Source organism: Vicia villosa, unplaced genomic scaffold (genome assembly GCF_029867415.1).
Source record: "Vicia villosa cultivar HV-30 ecotype Madison, WI unplaced genomic scaffold, Vvil1.0 ctg.004275F_1_1, whole genome shotgun sequence".
NCBI classification, from domain to species: domain Eukaryota; kingdom Viridiplantae; phylum Streptophyta; class Magnoliopsida; order Fabales; family Fabaceae; genus Vicia; species Vicia villosa.
Genome location: NW_026706403.1, coordinates 93,480 through 104,161, shown reverse-complemented (window position 1 = coordinate 104,161; position 10,682 = coordinate 93,480). Strand labels below are relative to the sequence as shown.

Below are 10,682 nucleotides of genomic sequence, written 5' to 3'. Positions count from 1 at the left end.
ATGTATATTTTATATAATTATATTAATGCATTTTAATTACAAATACAATATATACCAATCCAAGTGCAACATCATGGTGAGCTATACGTCCTGACGTATGGACTGCCCCACCTTTGCTTGATGATCGATTAATCTTATTTTGTTTGGAGACATCTTTGAACTCTTTTGACTGCCACTTTTTAAGAAGAAATGTCCATGTATCTACACCCATCCAAGGTGGCCTGCATCCCTTGTCTCTAGCCTTTTGCAATATATCGCGCAGTCGTGTAGCACATCTTTGATGAAACAAGTCTTCCATTCTAGCATCATCACAACTGTCCCAGCTTACAAGCGACTGAATCGGTGGTGGTGTTGGATTTGTCTGAGTCGTTGATGCAGGTTGTGAAGGTGGCGGTGTTAGGTTTTTCTGAGTCTTTGATGGAGGTTGCGAAGGTGGTGGTGTTGGGTTTGTCTGAATCGATGGTGGAGGCTGAGTGGGTGGTGGCGTTGGTTTTGTCTGAATCGATGGTGAAGGCTGCGTAGGCAGCGATGTTTTAGTTGTCTGAATCAGTGGTGGATGGTTTCTCTGAGTAGGTGGTGGTGGTGGGTTGTTTGAACCAGGTTTCCTATGAACCATGCGAGAATTCTTTATAGCAATACTCCCCGGTGGAATTTGTCGTTGACGACATAACCTGTCAACAACACTTTTTTACACAATTGACATTATCAATAACATTAGCAAAAATGCATAAAAAAATATTAAATTTCAAAGAAACCAACTAGTGAAAAGGTTAAGTCATCTTACTTATTTGTGCTCGATGGTGCTTTTCTCTTTCCGTTTTGTCCAGTCATTTGAATAGAAGCAAACAATAAAGCTGCCAACAATAAAAATTTATATATAACATTTTCACATATCACAACATTTAAACAATTCATACTAGTTCAAACAGTAATATACCAATTCATACTAGTTCAAACAATAATATACAATAGAGCTGCCAGCACTTAGTATATCAGATCATTAGTTTATCACAACATTTTCACAATTCATACTAGTTCACACAGCAATAGGAACCACAATTAAACAAGTCGTACAATTAAACAAAATGTAATACATAGAACTGTGGCAACAAGTCCTACAATTAAACAAAATTTAATACATAGAAACTAAAACATGAATAGATTATGAACTACTCATCTCTCTTAAAATGTCCTTTCAAATCTCTACTAACCAAAAAAAGTTAAAATATAGAAACACAAGATAAAATGTTCTCTCAATCTTGAGTCATTGGGTCAGTTGTCATTGTTATCTCGACCTCGTCATCAATTAACCCCCCGTCAGCTAAACCACGTATTTGTTCAACTTCTGTAATAGGCACAACTGGTAACATTTCATCAGATTGATAAGGAATTTCATCCCCGGTGTTGTCTATATCGATATAACCCCTTGGTTTTGTGGTGATTGCTGCACACCATCCACGCATATTTCTACACGTTTCTGGATAAGGGACATAATACACTTGCTTTGCTTCTTGTGCAAGAATGAATGGGTCATACTGACGATATCGCTTATTCATCTTAATGTCAACAATATTATATTCAGTAATAACTTTTGTGCCACTATTATTTGTTGGATCAAACCAATCACAATAAAATAGGGCAATCTTGTTGCTAAAGCCATTGTATTCCAATTGAACAATACGTTGGATGATGCCATAAAAATCGTTTTCTCCTCCATTTGTAAGACCTTTAACATATACCCCACAATTAGTAGTCTTTTTTACCATGACTCCATTCTTGAGTGTGAAACTTGTACCCATTAACAAAGTATATGTTCCATGACGTTGCTTTAGGATTAGGACCGAGAGCTAATGCCTTTAGGTGTGGGCTATTTGTTCCATTCCTCTCATCATTCACCTAAAAAATACGTCTAACCTTAGATATAGTTTATTGTCAACCACATAATATAAATGGTGAGAAATATACTAACATAGTCCTTTAGCCATGAAGGAAATTGCTCGTGTATAAGACCAGAAGCATCTTCCTCATTGATAGAATGATATTGCATGAACAATCTGACACCGGCCATAAAATATGAGTATATATATAATGGTTGACAATAAAACAATTATTTTACAAAAATGTACTTACTCAAGATACGGTTTAACCTCGTCACAATTGATTAGGACATGCACATGAGCAGACTTCCATTCCTTATCAATCACCCAATAGTCACGAGATTTTCCACTAGGATGGCCACATTTGCTAAAAATTGAAAGTGTTTGTTGGGAATTCTCATGATCTGGTCGAGGATCATTCCTTAAACTTGTACTTGGAAACAAACTAAAGGTCTTGAAATAGTGAGAGAAAAAATGAGTAGTTTCACGATGCAAGTAGGCAGTGCATATTGAACCTTCAACTCTGGCTTTATTTTTCACTGAACGCTTGAAGTCTCCCATCAATCTACACATGAAAAGATTAAAAGATGTTTTTTCATTAAAATAATCCAAAAATTGAACATCATTTACCTTTCAAAGGGATACATCCAACGATATTGTACAGGACCACCAAGGATTGCTTCATTAGGTAGGTGAATTGGAAGATGTTCCATTGAGTCAAAGAAACCTGGAGGAAAAATTCTTTCAAGCTTGCATATGATGATGGTAATGTTTTGTTCCAACCTAACAAGGTCTTCCAACTTCAACGTATTACAACACAAGTCTTTGAAAAAACAACTTAACTCAGTTAGCGGTTTCCATATCTCAGGAGGCAAGGAACGAAAAGCAATTGGAAGCAAACACTCCATGAATACATGACAGTCATGGCTTTTCATCCCCTTCATCCAACCCTTAGTGACATCAGCACACCTAGAAAGATTTGAGGCATAACCATCAGGCATTTTTAGTTCCTTAATCCATCTGCATACTAACTTTGCCTCTTCCGATGTCAAAGAAAATTTTGCCTTTGGCTTAGCCATCTTTCCATTAGGTAGAGTAACCATCTCTAAATCCCCACGTAAACAGTTAAGAGGTAAATCCAATCTTGCTTTCTCATTGTCCTTTGTTTTTGCAGGATCATTCATGACAGTGTAAAACACATTATCAAATACATTTTTCTCTATGTGCATCACATCAAGGTTATGCCTTAACAAGTTGTCCTTCCAATATGGAAGATCCCAAAATATACTTCTTTTGATCCAATTATGTTGTTTCCCATACCCTGGAAATTTGGTGGCCCAATCACTGTCTGTAACTTTTGGAAAATCACGAACTACTTCCCAGACATCATGGCCGGTAAACATGTATGGTGGTTTTTTTTTTCTTAATCATGTTTTTTGTAAATCTCTTTTTACTTTTTCTAAACGGATGATCCATTGGTAAAAACCTACGATGACAATCAAACCAACAACTTTTTCCACCATATCTTAAGGTGAAAGCATCTGTACTTCCCATGCAATAAGGGCATGCTAATCTACCTTGTGTCCCCCATCCAGACAACATACCATATGCTGGAAAGTCATTGATTGTCCACATTAAATGCGCTCTCATTACAAAATTTTGTTGCATAGAGATATCATATGTCACAATGCCATCTCTCCACAGGCGCTGCAAATCATCAATCAAAGGTTGCAAGTAGACATCTATTTTAGCTTTTGGATTGTACGGTCCAGGTACAAGACAAGTCAAAAACAAGTATGGTTTGGTCATGCACATTTTGGGAGGGAGATTGTAAGGTGTGACTATTATCGGCCAACATGAATATGGAGTACTAGAGGCTTGAATGTAAGGGGTAAACCCATCAGTACATAAACCCAATCTTACATTTCTTGGGTCACTAGCATAATCGGGATAAACTTCATCGAAGTGTTTCCATGCTTTTCCATCAGATGGGTGACGTAAAATATTTGAATCGCTGGGGTTCTCACGATGCCATCTCATTTGAGCTGCAGATTCCTTAGAAGCAAAAAGTCGTTGTAACCTTGGAATGATTGGAAAATAGAACATTCTCTTCACTGCCACATCTTTATATTTTCCCATTCCACACTTTCGAGGAACATACCTAGCAGCTCCACAAACTCTACATTGAGTTAAAGTGCTATCTTCTTTAAAATATAATAAGCATCCATTCACACAACAATCAATTTTCTCAACCTCTAATCCTAACTTAGACACCAACTTCTTCACTTGGTAATATTTTTCAGGTAAGCAGCCTTTAGTTGGACAAACATCGATTAGCATTTGGGAGAAAAAATCCATGGCCTTTTGAGGAACATGCCAATTAGACATGGCCGCCAACAGCTTAACTGAAATAGATAGTCTAGATTCAGAAGCTCCCTCATAAATCAGTTGGTTTGCAGAGATCAATTCATCATAAAATCGCTGAGCTTTTTCATTTGGTACCTCACCCTCACTAACCGTTTCGTTTTCCATATCAGCATTCACATTTGGGGCATTAACAAATGGCCTGAAAACATCAGAGACCATTTCATTCATTACATCAAATTGTTCTTCATCACCTGTATTATCTCGACCAGCATTCCCGCCACTACTAGAATGACCATTAATGTCCACGCTTTGATTCTCTTCTCCATGATCAATCCATGTATAATAGTTGGGCAAAAAACCATATTTGTATAGGTGATGTTTGACCTCATTAGGCGTTTTCAAGAGAATGCAGCCGCATTTTACACAAGGACACCTTATCCCCCCCTCGTTTAAAAACTCTTGTCGATTCATGGCTTTATTGACAAAATCTTCAACTCCACTAACAAATTCATCTTTCAAACCATACCTATCAGAGTTTACTCTATCATACATCCAACTTCGATCCATTTTCTACATTAAAAACAAACATAAGTTTATCTATTTCTCAAAGTACTAAAGATTAACTTCAGGGAACCTTCTTTGCGTCAGAAATGAATACAACACGCAACCAACACAATTTGTACATGAAAGCAATTTAAAAAAATGACACACTAGTCTCTAAAACTGCATTCCTAACAAATTCCTTAGTAGATTGAGTCACACCAGTAGCACACAACAAAGGCAATATTTAATCATTTCTAATTTGCAATCCGGTATGTCAAATAATTAATTTTACAACCAACTAATCATATGTCACATCTTAAATAACTATCCCCTTATATACATTTGAGTAGACATGTTGATCCATCCCACCATGATTATACCTACCATAAAGCGGCAAACACATCCAACACAAATTGTGTTTTTTTTCTTTCTAATTTCATATTCCAAGTTTCACGTTTTGTTAATGAAAGAAGACACAACCATGCCCTACTTACTAGTCAATTGAAATCTAAACATAAACTAACAACACAAACTAGTATGAGTATTCTACACTCAACAAAGGTCTAGACATTATTTATACATGAATACATATCCCTTTTCATTGCCACAGACAACTAGGATATTTTAGCATAATTTAATGAAGAGAATGAAGAAAGAACAAATATATTATGATAAATAGAAAGAACTACTGAGTCATAAAAAATTGGAGAAAAGTAAAGGTAGTGTCGCATTGACTATTTCTCTCCGTGATTGATAAAATAAAAAGGAGAACCAGAATTTTTGCTTTTTTTTCTTTCTTACTTTGCTTTTGAATAAGGTTAGGTTCACTCAAAGTGAAAGAGAAAAAAACACTCAAACTAAACTAAACTACAAACAACCTCAAATTGAGTTCCACGACATTGAACAAATGATTTCATTGTGAAATGATATCTTGCTGAATTAAAACTGCTAGAAGCCATGAGACTATGAGACAAAAATAGCAATAAAAATAGATTGATTTGTTACTTTAGCAGTTGACATAAATCATGAATATTGATTAGTTCAAATATCATTTTATGTTTGATGACTAGTAGTTCTCTAATTGATATAAATATCTTTTTTCAAGTAACACCCCTTTTTTTAATTTCATTGTGATCACACTAACATAAAATAGATCTAAGATCTGTGTAAGGTAAACTTGAAAGGATAATTTTGTATTTAAAATAGTTGGACAGAGTTTAGACTTAGGAGACACAAGTTGGGGAACTAAATCAAATTAAACCAAAAGATCAAAACAGTACTAAACCGAAATCAAATCATCCAAACAAAACCAAATTGGTAAAAACCAAGTTAAGCGAAACTAAACCAATCATAACCAACTTAGAGAAGAGCCAAACAAAACAAAATCAAACCAACAAGAAATCCAAATTAGAATGAAAAGAGAGAAGCCCGTGAATGGAATACATGAACAACATAACCAAAAGTGAGATGATCAACTAAATCCATATATGATTAAATTTTAGCCTATATGGATACACAACAATTTTTATATAGCATGCCATATCATTGTAGCGGCAAAGTTTCTTGGAGTAAACTTAAAAGCACAATATGCATCCAACATTGTGAAAGCCAGCAACAACAGTTGATCAAGAAATTAAAAACAAAGTCAAATATCTAACCGTGATGATGATGAAGTCTTTGTTGGTTCAGACGGAAGAAATCGAAGTTGCAATTTAGGGATTCTTTTCGAAAACTGCAATTTGTATAATACAACAAAATTAAAAAAGTCATGTGCTACAATATACTATATAAATTATAGTATATATATATGAATATGAAGATGAACTACATATACAATTCAGTAGTTGCTACAATATACTATATAAATTATAGTATATATATACATATACATTTCAATACTAGCAGCATCACCATTAAACCTCACTCAAGTCAAAACAAATCATAAACCAAAGTATCCACATAATACAGTTCACTTCAAATGATGACTTCAAATGACTTCATGATAAATTGTTGTTATTCTTCAAATGATCCTATAGTTAAATTGTTGTTATAAATTGTTGTTATTCTGAGCTATAGACTTGATCAATATGAATTAGGAATCACCCTATAGTTAAAGTGATTCTGTCCCCATTGTTGATCCCAGCCTCCCAATCATTGTAGGATTTTTGGATTTTGGACCATTTTTATCCTTCAATTCACCAAGAAACTTACTGACATTATCATGAAGTTCAAAGCTGTGACTAAATTGTTGTTGCTATTCTTCAAAGCTGTGGCTAAACCAAAGTTGTTGCTATGTTTCAATGACTTCATGATCCACATAATACATCACATACAGGGCCAAGCTTAGAAAAAATGCAGTTCACTTCAACTTAAACATTTAAACATTTTTAAACATTTAAACATTCGAATGTCCATTTTCAATGAGTAGCTTCACAAACCAAAGTTTCAATGATTCTTTTAAAATGCTCAAAACATGATTGATATGCTGAATGCTCATTCATAGTAGATAGAAGTGAACAAGGATTTACTTTGAAACCAAACGAAACAACAAATCAAAACGAACTCTGGTCACGTCGTTACAACTAATTGAAACAAAGAATTAAGGGAGAGAAGAAATGTAGAGCTTACCTCAGAAAAGAGAAAGGTAACGAAGGGTCTGGAGAGCTGATTGGATAAAACGAACTCTGGTCACGTCGTTACGGCTCCGGTCACATTCAGGGCACCTGAAACGATGAGAAGCGATTTTGAGAAAGAAATACGATGAACTGAAATTGAGAATATGGAGCGATTTTGAGATGCGATTCCTGAAACCTGCGGTTAGGGATTTTGTTTTTCAGAAGCGTAGAAGCGTGGAAGTGTTTAGGGCTTTTGGTTTTGTTAAGCGTGGAAGCGTTTAGGGCTTTTGGTTTTGTTAAGCGTGGAAGCGTGGAAACATGGAAGGAATGGAAACGTTTTCACTATCTGGAAGGGTTTTTAGTTTTAATTATTTTTGTTTTAAGTTATAAATTACATTTTCATTCAATTTTATTACAATTTTGATTTTATTATAAATTAAATTTATAAATTAGTTTTAATTTATTTTTGTTATAATTTTGATTGTATTTTATAAATTTATAAATTTATTCTAAAATATAAATTTTACTTATAATTTGTAGTTTTGTTTTATAATTTAATTTTGGTTTATTAAATTATAAAATTGATTTGTTTTAAAAAATTTAGTTCCCCAAAGTATAAGTTTTATATTATTAATTTTTAAAATTTATTTATAAATAAAAAATTAATTTTAATATATATATTTTATTGGTTTTTAAATTATGGTTAAAAATAATTAAATACAAAGTTATTTAAAATTACAAAAAAATGAGTGGGAAAAAAATGAAATCTGTGGGGGGAAATAAAATTATTTTCGCACCAACATTAGCGTCGCAAAAAGCCGTCGCTAATATACTAAATTATTTAATATAATATAATAAATGAAAAGGAGGCAAACAAAATTTGGGGGGAAATAAAATTATTTTCGCACCAACATTAGCGTCGCCATAGGCCGTCGCTAAAATAATAAATTATTTAAAATAATATAATTAATGAAAAGGAGGCAAACAAAATTTGAGGGGGAAATGAAACTATTTTCGCACCACAATAGCGTCGCCTTAAGCCAACGCTAAAATAAATAAAAAAAATTATTCACATTAACAAATGAGAAGGAGCCAAACAAAATCTGGTGGGGGAAATGAAAATATTTTCGCACCAACATTAGCGTCGGCTAAAGCCGAAGCTAAAGTAAAAATCTGCCAAAATTTTGAACAAGTGATTTTTTCTTCGGTAGCGTCGGTTAAGTGAGTCATTAGGGCGACACTAATAGTGTCAGTGTCGGGGCCGACGCTAAAAAATTGCAGCTAAAACGTGTTTTTCTTGTAGTGATCAACAAAATGCGCTAATATTACCTATATGAGCTAGTTTGTTTCAGCTTTAGAAAAATGGATTTTTCTTTGTAATTTTGAAAATAGATTTTACAAAACCGTTTTTTAAAATATTACAAAAAAATTTATATTCGATTTTTCAAAATTGAAACATTACTTTTGACATACTATAACATAAACAAACATTATTGAAGAATAAAACATATTCAAAATCGTAATTTTTTCAAAAAGTAGTATTTTAAAAATGATTTTTATAAAAATCTATTTGAAATAGCTTCAAAATTAAATGTTTTTTATAAAACACAATAAAAATCATTTTTTAAAAAAAGACAAAATAAACATGCCCATATCTTTTCCCTTATAATACATAAAATTTCAATAGGCTTTTATTTTTCTTCAACAAAATTGAATTATGTATCTTCATGTCATAATTTGTATATTTACTAGGCATTGCATATTATAATAAAAAAATTATGTCACTAATCAATTGGATATATTTACAATTTGGTTTGTGAAGAATAAATTATTTCTTAAAGAATGTGGTGTTATTGAAAACATTTTAATTGAACATACTAGAAAATACTTTGGAAGAATTTATGGGTGTGTTTGTTTCATGGATACAAAATATATTCTTGGAAATTTAAGGTTGAAAATAAAAATACCTATGTTTGTTAGAAGGGAATAAAAAATTGTTCATAGGAAAAAACTATACCCAGGAAAGAATTTTTCCCATGTTTAATGGCTTTCTAATCCCCTCTCATAAGTGTGGGAATCTTTTATTCCCGACGGTTACCACCAAAATAGTAGTTACCTCCACTACTACATACTATTTTATTTATAATTATTATTTTCTATCTATAATTATAATATATTATTAATTAAAAATAATTTAAAAATAAAAAATTTCTAGACTTTTTAATATACTTCCCAAACACTTTTTATAAAAACTTATTCCTTAGAATGTTATGCCTGGGAAAATTATTCCTGGGATTAATTTTTATACCGTGAAACAAATGCCCCATATGTTGTGAAAAAGTAAGAAAATAACCAAACACAACATATATTTCAAAAATATTTCTTTAAAATTAAAAGATACTTGACAATCTTACATATTTCAAATATCATTTTATTTTATTTTTAACATTAAAATTAATTAATAAAAATTATAATTCATAATTATATATTAAAATAATTTTAATTTTTTTATTTACTATAATAAAATACATTTTAATTATTTCAATTACATCAAATATAAAAAATATATTAAACACACCCCGACAATTCGTATTCTAAGATTATTTAATGAGAAAATAGGTGATGCACTGACAGTGTAAAATAGTTTTACAGTGTCAACCAATCACGACCATATATCTTACCAAGTCATACTGTTATTTTTAAATTACTGAGATGATATGGCAAAATGATATATTTTCATCGGATGAAAGTATAAAACTTTTTACACTGTCAGTCCATCACCATTAAACTCTTAATGAGAAAATAGGTGATGCATGACAGTGTATAAAAGTTTTACAGTGTCAACCAATCACGACCATGTATCTTACCAAGTCATACTGTTATTTTCAAATTACTGAGATGACATGGCAAAATGATATATTTTCATTGGATGAAAGTATAAAACTTTTTTATATTGTGCATCACCATTAAACTCTTATTTAATTTTGGAGAAAGAAAATTGTGGTAACTTTATTCCCCTTTCCACTTTTATTTTCAACCTAATAGCTTTCCCAAACGCAAAGGGATGGTCAACAGTTCAATCTCACTGCTGATGGCTGATGGATGTTTGTTACGTCGCTGCGGAGATGGTTGTTTCCGATCCGAGATGTTTCTCCGCCGTCAAAAGTTCTTGTTAATGCATCTCATAGCTCACCAGTAACAATTGGGAACTTCATTGTTGCAGGTAAATATTATTGGGAAAAACTAACATGTGCCCTAAGGGCACAAGTTAATAAGATAT

The 10,682-nt window shown here is 32.5% G+C and overlaps 1 protein-coding gene across 1 annotated transcript; it reads right to left on the bottom strand.

The window, feature by feature from the left end:
• Positions 1 to 2,126: 2,126 nt before the first annotated feature.
• LOC131641927 (uncharacterized) lies at positions 2,127 to 4,811 on the bottom strand. The gene is made up of 3 exons (XM_058912227.1): positions 3,332 to 4,811; positions 2,508 to 3,225; positions 2,127 to 2,442 (listed from the first exon to the last, which is right to left on the bottom strand). Exons 1-3 carry the CDS (start codon positions 4,809 to 4,811, stop codon positions 2,127 to 2,129), a joined length of 2,514 nt encoding a protein of 837 aa, XP_058768210.1.
• Between the last annotated feature and the right edge of the window lie 5,871 nt (positions 4,812 to 10,682).

Bases quoted from the DNA above. Each gene is read 5' to 3' on its own strand.
- LOC131641927 (XM_058912227.1), bottom strand. From the start codon at position 4,811: ATGGATCGAAGTTGGATGTATGATAGAGTAAACTCTGATAGGTATGGT. The intron at 3,226-3,331 runs GTAAAAAGAGAT...CAAAAGTTACAG, and splicing joins GGATCATCCGTTTAGAAAAA to ACAGTGATTGGGCCACCAAA. The intron at 2,443-2,507 runs GTAAATGATGTT...TTTCATGTGTAG, and splicing joins TGGATGTATCCCTTTGAAAG to ATTGATGGGAGACTTCAAGC.